Source organism: Castor canadensis, chromosome 12, assembly GCF_047511655.1.
Source record: "Castor canadensis chromosome 12, mCasCan1.hap1v2, whole genome shotgun sequence".
In the NCBI taxonomy this organism is placed as follows: Eukaryota; Metazoa; Chordata; class Mammalia; order Rodentia; family Castoridae; genus Castor; species Castor canadensis.
Genome location: NC_133397.1, coordinates 46,719,931 through 46,745,399, shown reverse-complemented (window position 1 = coordinate 46,745,399; position 25,469 = coordinate 46,719,931). Strand labels below are relative to the sequence as shown.

The 25,469-nt window shown below is 38.7% G+C and overlaps 1 protein-coding gene and 1 non-coding gene across 4 annotated transcripts in view; one reads left to right on the top strand and one right to left on the bottom strand.

Annotated features, from left to right (window-relative positions):
• The first annotated feature begins 3,584 nt into the window (after positions 1 to 3,584).
• Psme4 (proteasome activator subunit 4) overlaps positions 3,585 to 25,469 on the top strand; it is a 96,177-nt gene continuing 74,292 nt past the window's right edge. For all 3 annotated transcript variants that reach the window (XM_074049706.1, XM_020168581.2, XM_074049705.1), the window contains exons 1-3: positions 3,585 to 3,865; positions 20,971 to 21,111; positions 22,410 to 22,526. In XM_074049706.1, coding sequence (XP_073905807.1) covers positions 3,624 to 3,865; positions 20,971 to 21,111; positions 22,410 to 22,526 — 500 coding nt within the window. In that variant the 5' untranslated portion in view covers positions 3,585 to 3,623. The remainder of the gene's footprint in view (positions 3,866 to 20,970; positions 21,112 to 22,409; positions 22,527 to 25,469) is intronic.
• Positions 21,233 to 21,361, bottom strand: LOC141415298 (small nucleolar RNA SNORA51). The gene has a single exon (XR_012440280.1). It is a non-coding gene; the product is annotated as a small nucleolar RNA SNORA51 (small nucleolar RNA).

The window sequence follows — 25,469 nt, the reverse complement described above, 5'->3', positions numbered from 1 at the left end:
GATTCGTAAACACAAATTCCATGAAAAGTAAATAAAAACAATTCTTTTTCTAGCTATGCATTAGTGAAATATCAAAATGCTTAATAAAGAGAAAAACTGTAAAAAAATGATAGAAAAATTAATTTCTTTAGCTCTGCTTTTCCCTTTATTGGAAACTGAACTCCAAATACACAGTAGTTCAAGTGAAATGGAATGGACTCTATGGCTGAATGAGGATTTTTGGATGAAAACTCAAAACTTGAAATTCATAGCGTTGGCAGTGTAGTGCAGCGGTAGAGACTTGTAGAGATGATGATTGAGGCCCTGGTTTTGATCCCCAGTACTGCAAAACAAAAAGCTCAAAAAGAAAACTTAAAAACTATTTAGGAACTAGGAAAGACAAAACCCTGGACATTTTTTTCCGATTCAATATGCTTCTGCCTTTAATAACTGCAACTCAGCAGATGGCTGGATACTTTATTATAATGACTCATTAATATATTTCTAAAGATTAAGCCTCTGGCAACAGAGATTCATTCATTTGCCATTACATCCTCAGCCCTAAGTACATAAAAAGCTAGGGGCAGGCACGACACTAATAGCTTGGGTTTTTTGTTTGTTTTAAGACAGGGCCTCACTGTGTACCCCAGGATGGCCCCAAACTCTACTGAGTGCGGGGATCACAGGCGGGTATCACCATGCCAGGCTAATTTTTTTTCACTGCTAGTAAACGGGTCAACTAGCAAGTACACCAAAGACATAAATATTTGACTGACAATTATCCCTGTGAATTCCTCCTGCTTGAGGAAGAAATGCTCTCTTCAAGGGCCACTGCATTTTCCGGATCTTCCAAGAAAGGTGATTCTGGTCTGCTACATTGAGGGGTATGCTAAGAAGTCAGGGTCTCCTTCAGGTCCCGCTAGAAGGGAAACTGTTATCCTTTGACAGTTTCCTGACCTCCAAGAGATAAAAATGCTTGGAGCTTGACTGAAAGGAGGAAACTGACTATAGGCTTTGATTTTGGGTTGCTGTCTCCAATGGTGGTGACTAGGTCACTCAAAGAAACTTATGGTCTCCCAAATTTTCCTCCTCCTGGAGGCATTTCAGCAGTGTTTTCTATTCAACTTCATGTATTATAACAGTAAGAAACTTCCTCTCTTTTGCTCCAATAATTTTTTTTTTTTGACTTTGCTAGTTCAGACATCTGCTTTAAGGGAGTTTGACATCACCTGGAACTCCTTCTTTGCAATCTTAAATCCAGACATTCCTGTTCTTCTAGATCCTTTGCTCAGGATAATCCTCTTATTGTCCTTGTACCTCTCATCAGGATCTCAGTCCTTCCATTTCTCTACTCTCTCTACCCACCCTCTACTTTCTCTCCACTTAAGACTTCAACCATACTATACTTTAACCACTACCTTTCAAACACTCTCATAAATTATCTCTATTAGAGAACTCTACTGGATAATGTAGATAAAGTATTGGCAGAGAGGAGTGCTCAGTAATGGTACCTAACACCAACATAAATAACACTCTCTTCCTCCTTTGTCAGACTCTAATTAGTCTCTCCCACTTTCTGTCATCCTCACCTACATACCTTCAACCTATTTCTCAATGGCTCCTTCTCAGCAGTAGTTAAACACAACAGACCACACCTTCAAAACTCCCTCCTTTTATCCCAGGCACTTTCTTATGTCTCCCTTGTTCGACCCACTCCACTTTTTAAAGAAGGTTATCTGTATTTGTTGACTATTCACTTTGCATTTGTGCTTTGTCATTATAATCAGATTTCCACTCCTACACAACACTGTAACTGTCCTTACCTTCTTATCAATAAACCCTTCTTAGGTTTCATTTCACTTCATCTGGCTGCTATCTTAGTAGGATTGATCACTTCCTGCATTTGAAACACTGGTTTTAGTAATGCAAACTTCCAGAACTTCACTGCTTCTTGTTCCTTGTGGTCTATCTTCCCTTTCTCTGGCCATCCTTAAATGTGGGGCTCCTCAGCTTTTGTCAAGGGCTCCTTCTTTTCATGCTTTTCTTATTCTCTCCTCTACCCACATGCTAATCCATATCCCAGGCGTTCACCTTCCTGACTCACAAGTCAACACAGTTATCCATCCCATAGGCATTCTCAACTCCAGAGCCTTGTTGATCTCAGTGAAGGATTTCTCCTCACTTCCTTCTTTCACTCTTCACATTTAATCAACCCAGGACATTGTGCTAAAATAGCTCTCAAATAATTTCAACTGACACCCGGGGCACCACTATGTCATCTTTTTTTAAAATAATTTTTTATTAGGCTATATTCATTATGGGGGGGATTCGTAGTGACAATTCCGATACTTATAGTGTACATTATTTACATTGCCTCCATCATCTCTTCTCCTACTATGTAATCTTCTTAAGGGGTGCTCCAGATTTTAGTTTTGTCTGTTCCAATGCATTCCACACAAAGCCAGAGTGATTCTTCAAAAATGTAAATTTTATCATGGCACTCTTCTGCTTAACATCTTTCAGAAGTTTCTTGTCTTTAGAATAACGCTCTAAGTCCTCCAGCATTTCCTCGTCTCCACTCCCCTCTCTTGCAAGCAATCTTCAGCCATTCTGAACTTGTTTGAATTCCTAGAATACATTCTTGCAGCCTCTGAGCTGTTCTCTCAGCTGCAATATACATTCTCCTTTTTAAAATCAACTGTGCACCCAACCCTACAGTTTAACTTAAATATCGCTTCTAGCAAACTGACACCCCTTGAGTTCGGATTTCCTCTTTAGAGTTCCCAAGGCATCCTGTACTTATCTAGCAATTAAAAGCATTGTCTTGTAATTCACTGGGCTGTATCTCTGCTGGACTTTTAAGTCCCTAGAGGGCAAAAAACTGGGGCTCTTAAACTTTCCCTCTCCAGGGCTTCCACTGCGAACCTGGCACACGAAATAACAGGATTAATATTTATTGACGAACTATTCCCTTCTTTGGAATGATGGCGGCCAGGGGACTATCAGAAAGGTGGAGGCTCAAAATGGAAAGGGTGATATGGAAGATAACTGGGTACGTGGACTCTTCCCTGAACTCTCGCGGCTTAGAAGAGGGGTCCTGCGCGTGTGGCGGGGGGTGGGCGGGCGGCTCAGGCCCACTCCCTCGCTGAAACCTCCTCATCCCCGGCTCCCGAGGACTGCGACGGGCAGCGCGAGGCCCCACGGGGCAGGACAATAGCTTGGAACCCGGCCTCGTGTTTCCGGTGGGCTGCCTCGCGCGGGGCCGGTGAGGCCGGGGGTGGGGGCTCAGAGCCGGGCCCACGGCAAAGGGAGGCGCGGCCGCCTGAGCTCCCGCCGCCGCCGCCGCCGCCTCCTCCGACGCCGTCGCCCCGCCCCGGAAGTGACTTGAGGCCCGTCCGGAACCTCTGGGCCCGGCGGCTGCAGCGTCACCAGTGGAGCCGGTGCGGGGCGGGCAGAGCGGCCGCTGCCGCCGTCAACGAACCGGAGACCGCGCGGAGCTCAGCAGCGCGCCGGCCAGGGGAAGGGGCCCAGCGGTCGGGCTCAGGGCGACGACGACGACGACGCCGCGGAGGAGACGAGCCCAGCCAGGGGAGGGGGTCGGGGAGGGTTAGGGTGGGCGGGGGTGGGGGGGCGTCGCTGGGCTCATGGAACCGGCCGAGCGGGCGGGACGCGGGGAGCCCCCGGAGCCCGGCGGGCGTTCGTGGCCGGACCCACGGGGCTTCGTCCCGCAGAAGGAGATCGTGTACAACAAGCTGCTGCCCTACGCCGAGCGGCTGGACGCCGAGTCCGACTTGCAGCTGGCCCAGATCAAAAGCAACCTGGGCCGGGCCGTGCAGCTCCAGGAGCTGTGGCCCGGGGGCCTCTTCTGGACCAGGAAACTCTCCACGTAAGTGTGCCCTTGGTCTCGGGGAGGGTGGTGTGGTGGTGGCGGTGGGGCGGCCTGTTCGTCTGGTTGGCTGGAGCTGTGTCCCCTGCAGCAGTGGGGACCCTGTCCCAGGGTCAAGGCCGAAGCCTTTCCGCCCTCCTGCGGGACCTCCGAGTCCTCTCCGGTGGCTTCTGCGAGCGCGGGGCCTCGAGGGAGACGCAGGAGCGATCCCCAAGGTCCTCCTCGCAGCCCTGCGCGTGGCATTGGCGGGCAGGACTGGTCCCTTGGTCCCCGCGCTTCCTCGGGTTCTGCCACCCCTGCCTCTCCCTGTCCCTGCGGCTCGCGTCTAGTAACTTTGTGAATGGGGAGGAGGCCTGGGGGAGACTTCCTTGGAGGTTTCGTTTTGGGGTCCTGCGCTGGCTCTGAGGATCTGATTGTAAAGACTGATTTTAAAACCAGCCCTCCGCGAGTTCGTGTTCACGTTGAGAATGTTGGCTTAGAGTCTGAGCAAAGTGTGTGCTGCTTCTGTTGTGACATTTCCTTCGGCGAGACCTTCACGATTCTAAGGAAAACAGTGAGAAGGGGTGGTCAGGCTGTCCTGGGCTCCGTTGGTTAAGAGCACTGTGAGTTTTTGAGTGGTTGGCGTGGACGTGGATAACCTAGGTCAGTTTCAGGAGTTCTTGTTTTCTGCTGTGTGAACTAGCTACAAAGTATAGTGTCACGTCACTCAAGTTAGAGGGAAAAAATTGGAAGTTCCCTGGTGGGGGAAAGATTGGGACACACTGTTGGCCAGATGCACATCTTTCCTGTATCAGAACTTCTTAGAAAAGAATTGTACTGTGTCTTGTTGAGTTAACTGTACACAAAATCTGGCAACATTGTACATTCATACGTGTGGTTATGGATGAGTGAACACAGGACACAAGTCACTTGTGTTTATCCAAATCTGCTGAGTGAACTGGGTGATGACTCAGGGTTTTGTAATGCAATAGTCTTCTCTATATTTCCACACAGGGTAATTCTTCTGTGCAGATTAGCAGAGGGCGTTTCACAAATTTCTCTTCTCTTACAGAGTGGAGGTAATATTACCTTTTTCATTAAAAAGAAGCAAAACTGAAACATTTAATTTGCCCTCTTGGAAGATTGACCACAGAATGTCGAGGTTAACAGGCTTCCTCTTGACTGGAACTATAAAGAAGTTTGTGGTGTTAGGAACTATAGAAAATGAGGGGAGGGGGCGAGGATAATGCAACAGAAAGAAAGAACTACTTTTAGCCAGTACAGAAGAATGTTTTATGAATGATTAAAATCCAAATGCTTTCTCAAGTGAACCTTCTAGTTGTTTGTGCAACTTAGGCACAGTTGAAGTAAAGTTACTTTGTTGGGGCAATTCCCTATTTAAATCACTTGGAGTACACTTGTCAAAGCATACAGTTTCGGGAAACATAAATAGCTCCTTTAGGCACATAATAGATGAACGTGTGTTAAGGCATATCTGCTTTGGGTTTATGAACCTAGAATGTACACTGTGTAGTTAAGTTATGTTTTCTGAAGTATTGATTGTTAATGAGTTTGGTAAATTAGCAGCAAGAGTTATTGTTTGGGTTTATTGGTAAAAGTAGGGTTTTTTTTTTGTTGTTGTTTTTAAATTGTTTTTAAAGTAGGGCTAAAAATACAGTGGAGAGATAGTGCTGGGTGTTTTGGGCAGGATTGCAGGCTTCTGTGAACCCATAGCATTTTTATGTACATAATCAGCAAGAAGTGCTGTCAGGTAGAATTTTATTTTGGAGTGGTGGTTACATGATGCAAGCCGATTCTTGGGATTGCATTGCTATGTGACATTTCGAACTTGATGGAACATACTGTGATCGCTGGTGTGTTTGTTCTCCTAAGTCATATTAAGGTGACCTGTTTATAGTTCTTGTTTTTATTTTTTTTAAATCTCTGTGTTGCATAAGTTAATATGTAAATACTGCCAAAACGTATGATGATAGCCAAGTAGTAATTGCATTTAGTACTTTCTAGAAGAATAGAAAGTAGTAATGGAAATAAAATCTAGTTCTGGAACTGTGAGAATGTTACCTAATCATGTCTCTCAATATTATTATGAGTGAAATGAAAGGAAGGTGTTGAATTAAGTGATTCCTGGGAACCACTCCTGCTCTGGCATTCTTTTTTTTTTAATTTTTGAGCTTCATATAAATTGGTGTGTATCTTTCTTTTTCTTCTTTTTCTTTTCCTTAGACTAGTTCTCACTGTGTAGCCCTGACTGGCCTCAAATCCTCCTGCCTCAGCCTTCTAAGTGTTGGGATTACAAGTATGTACCACCATACCCGGCAATGCTTTTTACAAGGACTGTTTTGAGTTGTAAAGTGCTGGAACTATGTTAAGTAGATCAAGTGCATTTCCAAAGGAGATGCCAGTGTGAATGCCATATCAGAAGCACTGGCACTGTCTTCAAAAGTGTGCACCTCTAATTTCAACATCACAGGTGTATTTGAGGCTAAGTTCTGGTTTGGGAGTTACATTGACTCCTTTTTGACTTTTTGCTTTAGTAGTCACAGTCCATTCTTAGACTTGCAGGTCTGTTTAGCATCTGAAGAAAGATTATTTCTGTGTATGTTAAAAATTGGGCCTATGATATAACACAAGTCTTCATGTATAGACAGTTTTAATGGAGGAAACAAATTAGAGAAGTTGAGGAAACAGAGAAGGTAAGAGTAAATTAGTGATCTTTGGAAAATGCGGTAATGGTAGCTTATGGATAACTTGTGTGGCTCACGGATAGGGAGAAGAGAGTTGAAAAAAGGTCATTGTGAATCTTGATTTTGTGCCTCTTGCTTTCTGGACCTTTTGCAAGAGGTAGTGAAAGCTAGATAGAACACCTCAGTTTATTTGTACCTGGCTTTGTTACCAACATTATTTTCTTGGTCTTATTTAACCTCTCTTAGCTTTAGAGTCCTCTTTTGGAAAGCAAACCTTAGACTATTGTGGTTTCTCAGACTTAAGGAGTAGCAGTGCAGTGTTTTATAAAATCAAAATTTTAAGCATGAGTGGATTCCTTGACATACTAAAAAAAACTCACTGATTTTTTTCTTTTGAATATTTCATTGATAATAGGAGTCTCTTACATACTTACATAACCATGATGATGTCTTGCTTTTGTGTTTTTTTAACAGTATTTTTATTCGAAAGTATGTGGATTTGGCGTAAATGAAGCTAATTTAGATGCCTTTTTTAAAAGAATTTATTTTCATTATTGTACTGGGGGTACATTTACAAAAGTTCTTACACTATATCATAGTTGAATTCACCCTCTTCATCATTGTCCTTTATTACCCCCTCCTAGATCCCTTATTTGTTGCAGTGACATGCCATAGTTTGTATTATTATATGACTAAATGACTGTATTATGTAGACTCATTCATTTGCTAAACTGTGCTCGCTTTAGAATGAAGTTGTACTTAATTATTATTGACATTATATTGATTTTCTTAGTAGATTGTTCCAGTTGAAATCACATAATGTATTTAAGAAACAAGTTCAGTCAAGGTGTGAGTTATCAAACACAGACTTTCTTTTGTGAAAAGTAATGAGTGACCACAAGAGTGTCCAAATTAGAATCATTTTTGATGTGTATGACAGTAGGAAATATTGACCACTGAATCTCTTCTGTAGTAACATGAGGTTCTTAATATTTAATGGGTATCTAATGTTTGAATATTGAAATTAAAAGACACCAAAGATGTAAATGCTTTTTATTGTAAAAGAATCTTGAAATCTTGACAAATTGCCATATTCATTATTGAGAACTAGTTAGAGAAGGTTGTAGAAGAGGTTCATCTTTGTTATTAAGTGAGTGTAGTCAAAGGAGGAGCCAGAATTTTTCTTTGTAGTGAATAAGTTGATTTTCCTTGGGGGAAAAATGAAATAAGTGATTTTGGGAGATAAGAATTTTTCTGACAAAATTGTATAATAGCACACAATAAATATCCTTCACTTTCAGTATTTTAAAAAAATTAACATGTTTTATTTCTTAGAGCAGATTTTTAGTTCATAGCAAAATTGAGCAGAAAAGTACACAGTTCTCATGTACCCTCTCTGGTCCCACACCATACACATGTGATTTCCATAACACTGTCAAACGTGTGTATACATGTGTGTGTGTGTGTGTGTGTGTGTGTGTTGATATATGAGGCCTTCATTTTTCAGAGGCCTCTCTAAATCATTCTTTAAAAACTCCTAGTTAATTTTCTTTTTGCTAGTTGGCTGTTAGTGCCACAGCCTCATTTGCCAATGAGATGTATTTGATTCTAGTTTGAACATCTTTCTAATACTAAATTTTTTGACTTCAAAGATTTTTTTTTTATGGAAAATATCATACATACTCTCACTGTGTAGTCCAGGCTGGCCTCAAACTCGAGATAGTCCTGCCTCTGCCTTTCTAGTGCTGGGATTATAGGTGTGAAGGACCATGCCCAACTCATTTGGTCTTTGAGTGCCTTGTATGAGCTGGTCACTATTTTTGGCATTTGGCACGTATTAGTGAAAGACTTCTGCCTTCAGGAAGTTAGTACATTTTTGTTCATTTAGAACATTCCAAACAGTGGTAGTTACATGAAGAAATTTGGAGAAAGGAAATGTGAATTTTAAATGTATCTCATTAAAAAATTTGGGGTGGGGACTGAAGGTGTGGCTCAAGTGGTAGAGCACTTGAATTTTGTACCTGCAAAGCCCTGAATTCCAATCCCAGTACCACCACCACCACCAAAAAAAAAAAAAAAAAGAAAAGAAAACTCACTCTGAGCAGTGTGATTTTAATGCCTTGCATTAGGCACAAAGAAAGTCAGTTAGAAAACAATAAAACAGTACCATCAGGTGTTCTAAGACCTGAATGTTTGCTTTAAACAAACTTTGAATTTGTTTTTGCTGCAGTGTTGTAAAATAAATACATTTTAATTTTAATACAATTTAATTTTAATACAACTTAATTTTAAATGCATGTTCTTTTTCCTTTTTTTTTTTTTTTTTTTTTTTTTTGCATAATGCTGGTGATGGAACTAGGGCCTTGAGCATGCTAGGCAAGAGCTGTGCCACTGAGCTACAGCCCCAGACTGAAATAACATGTTCTTAAAATTGAAGTTGAGGCAGAAATTTTGTTGGAGAGGAGGGAAATATTTATCAGTAAGTACAACTTTCTTTTTCTCTTTGGTGGGACTAGAATTTGAATTCAGTTCTTTAAGATCACAGCAGGCATTCTACAGCTTAAGCAACACTTCCAGTGAATTTTGCTCTGGTTATTTTGGAGATAAGGTCTCATGAACTTTTTACCTGGGCTAACCACAAACCTTGATTCTCCTGATGTCAGCCTCTCAAGTATCTAGGATTACAGGCGTGAGCCCCCAGGTAGTAAATAGAATTTTCAAATTTTTCTAATTGTGAAATCTTGGAGTTAACTTTTTCTAATCAATATCCTTCTCATTTTAATAAAAAAAATCCAAGTCTGTGTTTTCATCTAACCTTTATAGAACATTAGATCAAAGTCTCATTTTGTATGAACAGATGGAGAGTACGTTAATAAAGTGACAGCATAAACAACAGCAGCGATGACAAAAAGTTGTATATGTTGAGACCCCCACGGAATGTTAAAAGCAGCACATGCTATAAATATTCCCGTTGGGAATCTTGAGGTTGACTACTTCCATATTCAGCCTGTGCTTGTGTGTATTTCTTCCTTCAGTGCATTCTCTTCTTTCTTCTTTCTCACGGTACTGGGGTTTGAACTCAGGTCCTCAAACTGGCTAGGACAACTCTCCACCCTTTGAGTCACTCTGCCAGCCCCAAGTGCATTCTCTCTTGATCCCTTGTTCATGCTTTTGTATTTTTGCTATATATATCTTCTTTACTGGGAGTTTTTTTTTGAGGTCTGTATTTACTTCTCCAACTGTCTACCATCAATATTGGTGTATATATTCATAGGTACTCAATGTTAGAATTGCCTTTGTGTACTTTGTAAGCTAAAGCATTATGCAGATTTTAGGAATTGTTAATTTTATATTCAAAATAGAGCAAATAAACTGGATGAGATCCATTTTAATACTGGATTCAAAAGAAAGTAAATATTTAACTAAAGAATTACAGAGAGTGAACATTTTGGTTAAGAAAGAGATTAGTGTGTTGCAGAGGTATCCAAGAGCAAAGCTTAGAAAAAGTAGGTAATATTGTTATATCAGGGATTTTGATCAAGAGTTTGATTTTAAAATAAATCAACAATAATTGTTATGGCAAAATATCAAGTGTTACAAAGTCTAGGCTACAGTTATTATAATTTTTGACAGCTGACCGTTAAATTTTGGTAGTAATCATCACCTTTTTATGTTAATTTGGCTGTTTATCACAATATGTAGGCCCTAAATAGTTGAGATTAAAGATACAGCAAATATTTTTTCTTTCTAGGAAAAAGCTAACACCATTGCAACTGTGAAATCAGTGTGAGAATAGTACTGTAGTCCAAACAAGTTGGAGATTGCTGAAGAATTATTAAAAATGTTTTGTAGGTCTGGATGTGTGGCTCAAGCGGTAGCATGATTGCCTGGCAAGCACGAGGCCTGGAATATCCAGTGCCTCCAAAAAAGAAAAACATAACTTTCGAATCTTCTAATGTCTAAAGGGAACGTGTTGCATCTGGGGGGTGTTTTTATTTCATTTTCTTAGGTTTTTTTTGTGTTTTGGTGGTACTGGAGTTGAACTCAGGGCCTTGCATTAGGCAGGCTGTATACCACTGGAGCGATGCCCTGGTTCTTTTTGTATTGGTTGAGATAAGCTCTCCCTTTATGTCTGGGCCAGACTGGACAACAGTCATCCTATTTGTGCTTCCCTTAGTAGCTGGGATACAGGCATGCATCCAAGCCATTGGTTGAGATGGTGACTCATACCTGTAATCGTAGGTACTTGGGAGGCTGAGATTGGGAGGATCACTCAGGCAAATAGTGTGAGGGACCCTATCTCCAAAGTAATTAGAGCAAAATGGACTGGAGGTGTGGCTCGAGCAATAGAGTGCCTGCTTTGCAAGCTCAAAGCCCTCAAAAACAAACAAACAAACAAACAAACCCAAAAAAACCTACTGGCTAGGCTGACCTCCAACTCAGATCCTCCCCATCTCAGCTTCCTAAGTAGCTAGGATTACAGGCTTGAGGCACCACACCCCACACTCAGCTGAATTTTTTTGTTTGTTTGGGTTTTTTTTTGGGGGGGGGCAATGAAGTAGAAGATTGTAGAGCAAGAAATGTTATGAACACTATGTTTTGTGTGTGATTATGTATATTTGGGCAGATAATTCTTTCCTTCTCCACTCAGACAGCTTTAGAATGGAGTTGGCAGTTTTTGGCAGATTCCTGAAGAGTTTGTTTAGTGACGTATTTATTTAGTTTTGCAGGGCTGGGAATCCAATCCAGGCTTTGTGCATGCCAGACAAGTGTTCTGCTTCTGAGCTACACTTTGAACTCCCTCTGAAGAGTTTAGTTTGTATTCCAAGGGAAAGTAGATCACTTCCAAAAAATCAAAATGACAAATTTCTGTAAACATAGAACACATACCCATCCCGTCCACCCCCCCCCCCACCCCGGTCCCCAACGTACTACCACTTGAGCCATGTCCCCAGACCTCATGCCTTCTTTGAGATATGGTCTCACTGTATAGCCCAGCTGGCCTGGGACTTGCTGTGTAGTCCTGGCTGGTGTTGAACTTGAGATCCTCCTGTCTACCTGAGAGTACTCAGATTACAGGCATGCACTACCTTGTCAGGCTTGTATTTTGTTTTTGATACAGGGTATCACTAACTTTCCCTGTCTATGGCAGATCCAAGTCTGATTTGGAAGTGTGACTAAAAAATTCATAGTTTAAGATCAAGAAATATCTTAAGACCTTTTTACTTTGGATTTTTTTGGGGAGGTGGATTACAATCTTCTATCTGTATGTTCATTTATAAGTACATTACATAATTTCCAAATAATGAGTCACGACCAAAAGACTGACATCAATTTGATAGGTTTTAACTAGTTTCTGTTTTGTTTTGTGTGAAGTAGACTAAAATGGCTTGTGTATATTTGACAGTAATTATATAGAGTGATGCTCATGATCTCTGTTGAAGTTTCATATGTATGTATGTATGTGTGTACTGGGTTATGATACATATGTTACACAGGGTTATAGTTAAAATTTTTTTAAAGCTACATATTAAATAGGTTTCTCTCTACTTCAGGTCTCAATCAGCATTTGTTATTTAGTCTTAATGTTTCCAATTGCTATGTCTGGCTCAAAAGTGACACCCAGCAAAACATTTCAAGAAATTACTTGCTTTTATCCATATCTAGGAAAGAAAACTGGGAAAAGAGCAGTGGCATTATTAATAGTGGGTGACTTCATTACTATGGAAATTGTATCAGTTTTAATGAGTAACAAAAGAGCATAACTGAACAGAAATACCCTGAAACTCCAGTGATTTTTATCCAGCCCGTGGTGGCCTGAGATAAAGGAAATGTCTCATCTCTTTGTTCGTTTGGAGCCTTCCATAAAGAATACTATACTTTGTAAAGATGGTAGACCTGTTTTTTATTTTTTATTTATTTATTTTTTTGTGGTGGGTCTGGGGTTTAAACTCAGGACTTCATGAAGTTTAGAAAGCAGGTACTGACCAGGTGCTGGTGGCTCAGGCACATAATCCTATCTACTCAGGAGGCAGAGATCAGGAGGATCACCTTTGGAAGCCAGCTGGGTCAAATAGTTTGAGAAACTCTATCTCAAAAACCCTTCACGAGAAAAGGGCTGGTGGAGTGGCTCAAGGTGTAGACCCTAATCAAACCCTAGTACCACAAAAAAAGAAAGGAACAAAGCAGGTACCCGCTTGAACCACACGTCTAATCCATTTTGCTTTTGATTGTTTTAGAGATGGAGTCTTAAGAGCTATTTTTCTTGGGGGGGGCCTTGAACCTCTATCCTACCAATTTCAGCCTACCAAATTGCTAGGATTACAGGCATGAGCTACTGGTGCCTGGCTTAGATCTAGTTTTTTATGTTTTGGTAACGTGTGTGTGTGTGTGTACAGTACATTCAGTCTTTTAAAAAGATGTTTCTCAGAATGTTAACCATGTTAGAGCTGTTACAGCTCTACACCTGTTCAGTAGGTGTAGAGGCATAGTCTCATTCACAAAGTAGCTTTCAGTGAAAGGAGCACAAGTGTACATACATAACTATAGTATGAGATAGAATGTGAAAAGTACACACTTGGTATAAGCTATTAAAGGACAAAGAGGACAAAGATAGTACTTGTGGTTGGGAGTGGTAAAAGATTATGAAGGAGGTATGTCTTAAAGGATGGATAGGCTTCCATGAATGTGGACTGATAATTCATATGACAATAATTATAGTAAATGAACTTCTTAACACATATTTAGCCTCATAACTAATTAAAGCAATATAAATTGAAGTGGATTGCATGAGTATTACATTTTTAATGATTTGAGTAGTCTTTAAAAAGCATACAGGCAGGGCCAGTGGAATGGCTGAAGTGGTAAAGTGCCTTCTTAGCATGTGTGAGGCCCCGAGTTCAAATCCCAGTGCTGCCAAAAAAAAATTGGAAAAAAAAAAGCATGCCTTTTGTTTCCATTAGCTAACATCCAGGGGTTCTCAAACCTAGTGAGACAACTGGGGAACTTAGAAAAAACTGGGATCAAGAGCCCCAGTCCAGAACAGGTAGATCAGAGTATATTTCATGTATATTAATCAGTTTTCTATCATCATAGCTTTATAAGGAAACCAGGTTTACAAATACACGGATTGATTAAATAATTTACCCAAGGGACTGACATAAAGCAATTTGAATTCTCAGCAAATAAAACCATGCCATTCCTGTTTTCTTGGCTACTGTGTTGAGATTCGTAAATACTCTATGCAGAGTTGACTATATTGTTGGGAGTTGCAAAGCATGCTAAATGGAAACTTTAGATACATCTAATTTACCTTTGTTCTATGCCAGCAGTTTCTTGTCCCTGTTGAGTGTATATTCATAGAAGAAAGAGTATATTCATTTTCATGATCCCTCAGCTTGGTCTCTTAGGAGAGGAAGTGGGAGAATATATATAACTAATATATATAGTTAGTTATCTCTTTGTCACAGCAGTACAGTTCTTAATCTCTTCCTCGATCTAGAGCTGTCCCTTAGGACTTCCTATCTCTATCCACAAATGCTTACCTTTTTTTGTTTTTTATTTTGAGATAGGGTCTTCCCATGTAGCCTAGGTTGGCCGTGAACTCACAATACTCCTTCTGCCTCGCAAGCGCTGGAATTACAGGTATATACCACAACACCTCTCATGATGAAACTTTTGTTTAAAAAAAAAAGCCGATGTTTGTGGCTCACACCTGTAATCCTAGCTACTTAGGAGGCAGAGATCAGGGGAAACACAGTTATTTATTTACTTATTTTAATTAAAAATTTTTTTTCTCTCTCCCCTCTAACCCCTGCTCCTTCCCTTACCCCTCCTCCCTCTGCACCCCCTGCCCCAACACAGTTTGAAGCCAGTCTGTGCAAATAGTTTAAGAAACCCTGTCTCATACCTAACAGATGCCGGGCGCCAGTGACTCACACCTGTAATCCTGGCTACTCAGGAGGCAGTGATCAGGAGGATTGTGGTTTGAAACCAGCCAGGCAAATAGTGAGACCCTATCTTGAAAACACTGTTCACAAAAAAGGGCTAGTGGAGTGGCTCAAGGTGTAGGTAGGCCCTGAGTTCAAGCCCCAGTACCAGAAAAAACAAAAAACAAAAACAAAAAATGGCTTGGTAGAGTGGCTCAGGAGGTAGAACACCTACCTAGCAAGCTACCACGTGTGAAACCTTGAGTTCAAAGCTTGATACCACAAAAAAAAAAAAATCACAAAATTCTACTAATACTTCATTTATCCTACTTCTATATATTTAGTTTTCCAGGTGCCTAGAACTCACACCTTTTCTATGATTGTCTTTTCATATCTGATTGTGAATTCTTTGCCTAAAGGGACTATTTGAGTCACATTCTTGTCCTAGGTATGTCATTTGCTCTGGACATGCATTGTGATTAAATAGGTGTGAAGAGAGGAGAGGTGAGCTTTTACTTATTCACTATTTCTAGCAGTGAAACACTAACTGTAACTTTATTGATGAATATAGTCAAAACTCCACAAACCTAGTGATTGCCTTGAAGAAAACCTATTGGTTAAATGAGAGCTTATACTGAAAATCAATGTTGTTAGCTTCTCTGTCTTAGTTTATTTTAGTAGTACTATGTAAGTTTATATTTTACTTTATATTTTCTTCTGATGTATGGTAAACCACCTTTAGAATATACAATAGAAAAAAGATCTTTGGTTTTATACATTTTGTTAAATAATTACCTATCCAGGTATGCTGTTTTCTTTACTAAGATGAAATATTAAGGAGTTTGATAGCACACTGTAACATTGTGAGGAAGAATCAGCTGGAAGTGCTTTTGTATTATCTTTTTCTCTTGTGGGAGGATGGAACATAATGACTTGTCATTTGTATATTCTGCATAGTTTAAGAAATGTTCTATTCAAAAGTTCAGTCATGACTTAACCATGGTTTTCAAGTACTTGAGACACCTAATACTTATTTTTAGTACTATAACCTAATGTAAAAATTAATTGGAGAAAGGAATGGACCATCTGTAAGTACAGTTTTAGGTAGGGTTTTTGAGCTTCAACATATAGAAAAATCAAATTGGAGTAATTTTAAACATGAAAATTGTTATTTTCCACTTTTTTTTTGTTTTTTTTGGGGGTGGGGTGGGTGGGGGGAGTTGTGAGGAGTTGGGATTTTTGAGACAGGTTCATGAGTAGCCCAGGCTGGCCTAAATTCATAATCCTCCTGCCTCAGCCTCCTGAGTGCTAGGATTATAGGTATGCACCACCATACCCGGCATTTTTTTTTTTTAAACTGGCTTTTACTAAGATTTAACACTCCCAGTAGTTTTGATGAACTAAGTCTAAGATAGCTTTCCCAAGAAAATATGCATTTTAAATAGTTACATAATCCTGCTGAAATAATCCTTCAGCTACTCTTTTTTCCTAAAGATAAATCCATGTTTCATTCATGTTTTTCACCTCATTTAAAAATTGAGGCATAGCATTCATTCACCGAGGAGAATTAAATGCACCGCTCTTAAATGTGGAACTTTATGAATTTTTGCATGTGTGTATACTTGTGAAACTTTTACCCAAATTAAAATGTAGAATACTGCTAGAATCCTATAAAATTCCCTTTTCCCAATGAATATTCTTTTTGTTTGTTTGTTTATTTGTTTTTGTTTTGGTGGTACTTGAGATTGAACTTGGGTACTCCATCACTTGAACAAAATTACCCCCACACCCAATTAATATTCTTTAGCCAGAGAATAACCCCTACTCACTTTTGACACCGTAGATTAGTATTGTCCATTCTTTAAAATGGAACCATGTAATTTCATTCTTCTAAGCTTGACTTCTTTTGCTCATCCTCATGATTGGGAGATTTTTACACATTTTCGTACTTCCCTTTTGTTGATCTGTGTCCTCTGTGTATGCATATCTGTAGTAGGATTGCTGGGCCATTGAATAGGCCTTCATTTACCTTTCCTGGTAAAGGAAAGGCTGTGTGTTAGCCTTCCCTAACTGTGCAAACACCTGAGATAAATCAGTTTAGAAAGAGAGAAGGTTTATTTCAGTTCACAGTTTGGAATGTTTAGTCCATAGTTGGGCAGACGCATTGCTCCTAAGCTTCTGGTGCAGGGGAGGGGAGTGAATTACATCATGGTGGGAATATATGGAACAGCAGCATATGCAGTTGCAAATGTCCACTTAAGGGCTGGCAGTGAGGGTAGGGGAGGCCAAGGGTCCAATGAACCTTAGGACATGTTCTCAGTGACCTAAAACCTCCCACTAGGCCCCCATCCCTTGAATTTTTCAATCCCTCCCAATAGTGTCAAGCTGGAGATTAAGTCTAAAAACACGTAGGCCTTTGGGGTGCATTTCAGTTTCAAATTATAGCACACTGTATTTTCCTCAAGCAAAATAGGAAAGGTCCACTTACTCCAAGTTCTTAAAATGGATATTGTTATGCCTTTTTTTAAAATTTAGCTAACCTGGTAATGATGAACTATTGTGGTTTTAATTTGCTTTTAGGCTTTTTTTTTTTTTTTTGTGGTACTCGAGTTTGAACTCAGGGCCTACGCCTTGAGCCACTGCACTAGCCCTTTTTTTGTGATGTTTTTTTTCGAGATAGGGTCTCTTGAATTATTCACCTGGGCTGACTTTGAACTGTGATCCTCCTGATCTCTGCCTCCTGAGTAGCTAGGATTATAGGCATGAGCTGCCATCACTCAGCATTGCTTTTAGTTCTTTTTTTTTTTTTTGTGGTACTGGGGTTTGAACTCAGTTCCTTCTTTTTTTTGTGGTACTGGGGTTTGAACTCAGGGCCTACACCTTGAGCCACTCTGCCAGCCCTTTTTGTGATGTGTATTTTTGAGATAGGGTCTCACAAACTATTTGCTTGTGTGTGATCCTTCTGATCTCTGCCTCTTGAGTAGCTAGGATTACAGGTGTGAGCCACCAGCTCCTGGCAGATTTTTTTTTTTTTTTTTTTTTTGGCAGCACTGGAGTTTGGACTCAGAACCTCACGCTTTCTAGGCAGGCACTCTATCTCTTGAGCCACTCTGCCAGCCTTTTAGTTCTTAATAATGATGTTGAATATCTTTTACTATGAGTAATGATAATGCATATGTGCTGATTAGTCATTTGCCTGTTGCCTTTTGAGAAGTACCTGCCCCCATGCTGACACCTGAGAAAAAGCTTTTGGCTTTTGGCTTTTCTGAGGCAGGGTCTGTATAGTCCATCCTTACCTATAACTTGCTATTAGACCAGGCAGGCCTTGAACTTGTGATCCTCCTGCTTCAGGCTCCTGAGTGCTGGAATTTTGTCCATTTTTTATTGGGCTGTTTATGTGGGGTTTTGTTTGTTTTTTTTTCTTTTTAATTTTGTGGTACTGGAGTTTAGACTTAGGGCTTTGCACTTGCTAGGCAGCCAAGTGCAAACCAGCCTTTTTTGCTCTGTTATTGTGGAGATATGGTCTTGCGCTTATGTTTGCTTGGATTGTGATCCTATTTCAGGCTTCCTGGTGTCATTGGGATAACATGTGCGTGCCATCATGCCCAACTTTTTTCCATTGTGATGGGGTCCCACAAACTTTTTGCCAGGGCTGTCCTGGAAACCTTAGTCAATCCTCTCAATCTCAGCCTCTTGAATAACTGGGATTACAGTTATGCACCAATACTTTTCATTTTTAATGGTGTCATATTACAAATAGAAATTTCCAATTTTAATGAAGACCAATTTATTAATTTTATTCTTATGGCTAGTGCTTTTTTTTAATTATTAATATGTGCTAGTGCTTTTTATATTTAGAAAATCTCTTGGATCACATTTTGAGAAATGCTGAGAAAAGAAGTGTTGCCATTTGGCAAGGATTTAGGGAAATGAAAGATTTCTGAAGAAACCCCTTAAAATCATTAGCTTTGTCAGCAGCTCTGTGTGTTTGAGACATCCCTTCCCCACCTCTTTTTACAGTATTAAAATTTGAGTTTTGTGAATTTTAAGTCTCTACTGTTAAACATATGGTGTGTGTAATGCAGTATATGCAGTGGGCTGTAACGCCTTAGAGCTGCATTTCCTCCACACTTCAGGGAAGAGTGCTTTGTGCATAAATCTGGCAAGGCCTGAAGCATAATGAAAGCAGGAAATAGTTGTTTGAACTTCTGCTTTATCTTAAAAAAAAAAAGATACCAGTTTTTAAAGATAATTGGCTTTTATTTTAAATAGCATTTAAGAGATTCTAGCTTTTACCTCTAAATTTAGAGTGAAATAAAGGGGGCTGGAGTAATGGCTTAAGTGGTAGAGTACCTGCCTGGCAAGTGTGAAAGCCCTGAGCTCAAACCCTGATACGGCCAAAAAAAAAAAAATAGTAATAGAATAAAATAGAGAGGGTGGCTTCAGGAGTCTCCCACCTTGCTTAGCCAGCAGCCTGAAGTATTTTTGGTAGCCCTGGGCTTAGAATCTCTGGTTTTTTTTTTTTTTTTTTTAAATAGGATCTTGCTAGGCTAGCCTTGAACTAATAATCATCCTCCCTTGGCCTTCTGAGTGCTGGGAGTACTGGCATGCACCACCACGCTGGCTTTAGGGTCTTTGTATATATTGTCTTCACACAAGCCTGAGAAAAATATGAATGTTCTTACTGTACTAAGAGTTTTGAGGCATTTCTGGAAGATAGAAGAGCACTTAGGTGCCCTAACTTTGTAAGTTAAGCATAAATTTAATTGGATTTTAAGCTGTTGAGGGAGTGCTAGAGATCATATAAGTAATAGTAATGCTGTCTTTTCTGTTGACTTATGCACTTAATTGTCTGTAAAATGACCCTCATCAAAGTTGTTTTTTGGTTTTAGGTATCCAATAATTCTAAGTAAATTTTGGGTGGGTAGTTCTGACTTTTTTTTTTTAAAGCAGTACTGACTGGGGTTTGATGTCAGGGCTTGACACTTGCTAAGCGAGCACTCTACTGCTTGAGCCAACCCCAACTCTTGATTTTTTAACTATGTTGTGATTGGTCATTCTTGTGTTTTGGAATACTTTTTTTTTTTTGTAAAACATCTGCTTATGGTTGGTGCTTTTAATTACATTGTTTCTCTAAAGTTACAATTTTGAAAATGTACTTTCCAGATGAAATAGTTCTGACAGTTTTATTATAATTATAAATTACTGCTTAGAGACAAATACTGCAAATTATATAACTTGCAGTGTTGTTTGAAGAGTCTAAGTAAACTATACCTAATGTTAAAACATTTTTATGACTAGTACATTAAACTGTATTTATTTTCTTTAATTTTATTTAACTTTAATTCTATTCTTTAAGTTTAATTCTGTTTAACTTTAATTATATTGTGGTATGCTGTGTTTTTTTTCCCCCCTGTAATACGGGGGTTTGAATTCAGGGCCTTACACTTGCTAGGCAGGCTCTGTACCACTGGAGCCACTCGGCTAGTCCTTTTTTGTGTTGGATATATCTGAAATACGGTCTCGTGAACTATTTGCCTGGGCTGGCCTCAAACCAAAACCCTCCTGATCTCTGCCTCCTGGGTAGTTATGGTTACAGGTGTGAGCTGCTGGTGCCTGGCTCACTATGCTGTTTTTAAGCAACTTCAGGGAATTTAAATCAAGTGTTATTTTGTATTAAGTATTTCCTTAGTAAAGGGAAGGGGCCAGAAGAACTCTTTTCAGGATACTTATGATCAAAGGCCAGTAAAGACCATGTGACAATAAGACAGCAGTGTTTTAATTGACGTTAAATGTTGTTGAGAACTTTGTTATCATTATGCCCTTTATTATTAAAACATTTACTTAGTAATCTCTTGATGAAAGTATAGAATAATTCTTTGTTGCATAATGATGAGAAAAGATATAAACTTCTTAATGGCAAAGATATTTGAAATGAATGTATTTGAGATTTTGTGTGTATATGTGGTTTAAAAAACCACATCATAAATTTACCCTCTTAACAATTTTTAAATCAAAGTATTACTAACTATATGTATTTTTTTGTTTTATATTTTTTCATTTATTCATATGTGCATACAATCTATATGTATGTTGTAAGCATGTTCCTAAACCTTTTCATCTTGCGTGACTCATACTCTACACCAGTTTCATAACCACTCCCCAATTTCCCTCTCCTAGCAGTTGGCAACCCCCATTCTACTTTCTGTTTCTTAGTTTGATTATTTTGATAGCCCACATAAATGGAACTATATAGTGTTTGTCTGTGATTGGCTTATTTTATTTTATTCAAAGTTTTAGCATATGATAGGATTTCTTTCTTTTTTTAAAAGCTGAACAATTCATCATACTACATCCACCTCATTTTCTTCATCATTTGTCCCTCCATGGACAGTAAGTTTTGTCTGTTTTTGTTAGTCTAGATGATAAAACAAAGAACATGAATGTGTTACCATACCTATTTTTAAAGGCCTTATCAATCTTTCTCTTCCAGGTATATTCGACTTTATGGGAGAAAATTTAGCAAAGAAGATCATGTTCTTTTTATTAAGTTACTGTATGAGCTGGTATCAATTCCAAAACTGGAGATCAGCATGATGCAGGGGTTTGCTCGTCTCTTGATCAACTTATTAAAGTAAGTCCATTTCTTGTGGTTTATGGCAAGAAACCTTGTTTCTTCAAGGTTTTAGAGAATGAGAACCAATTTTGGAAAAAAAAAAAATCACAGAAAACATCATAAGTTTATGGTATATTTTCCATGCCTTCCCATTCACAATTCAGATCAGGCACAGGTCCTGAGCTGAGGTATATATGGGGTTAGGTTTACTTTCCCTTCTCTTTATACAGTCAGTGTAATAACAACCTGTGATAAGCACCAGGAGGCTTTAATTAGTTTTTATTTAAAAATTCTAGCCGGATGTGGTGGTACATGTCTATAATCCCAGCACTATGGAGGCCAAGGCAGAAGGATCAAAAGTTTGAGTTCAGCATGGTCTACGTAGTGAGATCTTGTCTCAAAAGCAAAACAAGGGTTGATGATTTGATTTAAGTGGTAGAGCACTTGCCTAGCATGTGTGAGGCCTTGGATTCAATTCCCAGAATCTCCAAAAAAAGAAAAAAAAAGCAAAACAAAAAATTCCATTTGCACTATGAAGTCTTCTCGTGTAGCATATATCAACTATACAGCTGATAATCAGTTGTCTGATTATTTTCTTATCCTAATTATTTTTCCCATATAGATTATAAGTCCCTTGAGAAGTCAGAGATTGTATTGTTTCTTTTTTAATTTTCATTGTTTTGGTGATAATGAGATTTGAACTTGGGGCTCTGAGCTTGTTAGGCAGGTACTTTCCACTTTGAGCCACACCTTCAGTCATATTTTGCTTTAGTTGTTTTTCAGATAGGGTCTTATGTTCCAGACTGACCTGGAACATGATTCTCCTATATATGCTTTCTACATAGCTTGGGCGACAGGCATGTGCCACCTTGTCCAGTGTTTATTGGTGAGATGGGGTCTTGTGAATTTTTTGCCCACATTGGCCTCAAACTGTGACCCTCCGTCTCAATTGCCACCTCCTGAGTAGCTAGGATTACAGTTGTGAGCCCACCACACCCATCCAGGAACATATTCTTTTGCTAATCCCAAAGCATTCAACACAATGTTGGAAACATTAAATACTCCCTAAATGCTGTAGAAAAATGAAATTTGTCTACAGTAATGGTGGCACAAATTTAAATGTCCCCTTTAATGCCGTTTGATATTTGAGGAACAGCAAAACTCTGGTGCATTGTACTTTCTAATACTCTGTTCTGTCAGTAAGTTGCTGTGAATGGGGAAAAGCAAAACCCTCTGTCATTAACTGTGCTCCCTGTATAGTGTGTTTAATATACATAGCTCTGCACACATATGTATTTCATTTTTTTTTTAATTAGGAAAAAGGAACTTCTGTCAAGAGGTGATTTGGAGTTACCTTGGAGACCACTTTATGACATGGTAGAAAGAATATTATATTCTAAGACAGAGCACCTGGGATTAAATTGGTTTCCTAAGTAAGTGTTTCTGTTAAAGTACTTCTTTGAGGACACCTGGAGCTTTTAAGGGATTGATCATGATTGACAAATATTGGGTTATTTGAAATAAGCAAGTGAATACACATTGTATTATGCTTATTTCTGTGTAACTTGACTCCTAAGACAAGGCCCTCTTGAAACTATCTGAAGCTATACTTCTCAAGGCTTTTCTACCAAGATACCTCTAACAGCTAATGTCACCATACTGACCAAAGGAATCAGGAGACTTTTCTTGAACTTTAGTTTTTGTCCTCAGAAGCAATCCATGTTTATCACTATCCAGACCTTTGGCTAAGATCAAGTGTGGAAGTAATCCACATTTGGCATTCTTCACACTATATCCATATGTTTTAATTCTTCAAGTTGAACGAATGCTTCAAGAAGAGGAGCCTTATGTATTCCAGAGGGTACCCCTATCCCAGAAGATACACACTCACAGTTAAAGAAATTTCAGTTTCAGTGATTGCTTTTAGCGCACAAACTATCTAAATATGCACTCATTGGTTTATGCTGTTTCCTAGTCATGTTTAGGTTGATAAATGTCTTGCTGATTATTAGTGTCTTGAATGTACATGTTGACTCTTCTAGACCTTTAGTTTTAGTAAATTTTGTTTTATTTTGAATGTATAAAGTATGATATCATCTGTCTTTTTATATTAATAATTTCAGACTTTAATGCTAATGTCGTTTTCTCTGTTAACAGGGTCTGTCCGGTTGTGATCTATCTTTTAATTTTCTCAATCTTAGCAAGTTTGGCTTAAAATACTCTTACCTATGTGATTAAGATTAATTTTTAGTAATTTTGTCTTCAGCTTTAATAGCTATTTCTTTTCATTGTCTAGAGTCATTTCATACAGTTACGTACTGATTTCCCGAGGAGCACCATTTTATATGTCTGTAGCAATTTCTCTTTTCCCTTTTATAAATTAAATCTTTAAAGACTTATTGGTGGTGTTTCTCTCTCAGTCTTAGACATGATGACATTAATACATTATTTCCTATAGCTTCCCTAGTTCAGTGCTTTCATTCCAAGATGATTAACTTTTAGGCTTTATTGACTTAGTCAGCAATCTGTGTTCCTTACATAAAAATTTTTTGAGAATGACTGCAAATGGTAGACTTTAAAAGATCTTTAGATCATAGACAAGTGGGAAGTAAAATGATATAAATGGAAAGCATTACGAAAATGACTACAGGTGATCCTTAACTTAGGCCCTAATTGATTTTTGGACAGTGATCTGTCACAAGTAGAGTGGCTACAAGTCATTTCCTGAAAGTGTCATATGTTAAACTCATTTCAGACATAAATATAGGAAAGTATATCATGAAACTGAATGATGCAATGTACAAATATGCTTTTACAAATTTTTAAGAAAACTCAATTTAAAATGAAACTATTTTGGTAAAAATTATTATTTTGTTGTTATTTTTGCTGTAGAGACCATAGCATGGATTGGATTGACTTAGCCTTCTTTAAATATGAACTCGAGGAATTTATGAAATCATAGCTTTCTGAGACCTTTGAACTATTATCAGTTATCTTCTTGAAAAATTCTTTTTTGGCCTGACTCTTAAAATCATTGCCAAATGGAGGGTGAGGGAGGGAACACAGTTTCTTCCGTAAAGTTCTGTGTCAATAATAAGATCCGACTTTGTTCGTTGGTGATATGAACTGCTTGTGCTCTGTTAGTCAGTGCTTATCACATTCCAACCGTGAATCTTGATAGCGTGCTTACCATACCATGTTTCTTTCTGAAGTGACAGCTCATCCTTGCTCTCATGGAAACCTTCCTCCTTTAAAGCTTCACCACAGCTTTTCTTTAAAAGAGACACTGTGATTCTACTGAAATCTTTTCTTGGTGGTAGAGAACATGACTAGTTATTAACTTTCTTAACTCTAGCCAATTCAGCATTCCATTATGTAATTTGTTATTATTCTGAAATCAGATTTAATAAAAACATAACCAGGCTGGTGTATAGCTCATTGTGGAGTATATGTTCTTAGCATATGCAAAGCCCTGTGTTCAGTCCCCACCATCACTAATTAATTAATTAATATAATTTATACTCAGTGACAAAAATAAATACAAACAATACTTTCATTTAAAAAGAGAAATAATAGGACTGGGTGGATGGTTCAAATGGTAGAGGCCCTGAGTTTAATCCCCCAGTAATAAAAAAAAAAAAGAGAGAAATAATAGTAAAGCACTTTGTTACAGATTTCGAACATACAGATATCATTACACTAAAAGACAGTATCTATCTAATATGAATATGTTGGACTTAAAGATCAAAGCACATTTCGCATAAGAAATACAAAGAAGCGAAAGTGCAGCAATCTCTGGGTTGGACATTGAAATAAAAACTAGGGCTAGGATAAAGAATACTCTTATTACATGGAAAATCAATAGAGGCAAAGGGTGAATAGGGAAAAGATACAATATGTGAAGCCACAGAAAATTGGTGCAGTATACTTCATGGGGGAGTATCAGAGTAAGGTTAAAAACTAGTAAGTCATTCAAAATAAATGATGCCAATATATAATTTCCACAATATAAATTGCCTTTGTGCCACACAAAAAGGGATGGCAGTAACACAAAACTTGTGTGTAGGTGGTGGTGGTGCTGTGGATCGAACCCAGGACTTCATGATGCCAGGCAAGCATTCTATTGACTAAGCTACATCCTCAATCCAACATGAAGCATTTTAACAATAAAATTCTGAAATATCATTATTTTGTGTGTTGTTAACTGTCATTTTAATGACCTTTGGTTTAAAAGTTATTAAAATGATTTTCAGTTGCATATTCCCATGAAGCAATTGCATTTGCAAATGAATATTGGCAAATCAAGTGGAGCAATTGGAGTTGTCATTAGTGGAATGATATTTCAGAAATAGTGAATAACTAGGTAAAATTTAAGA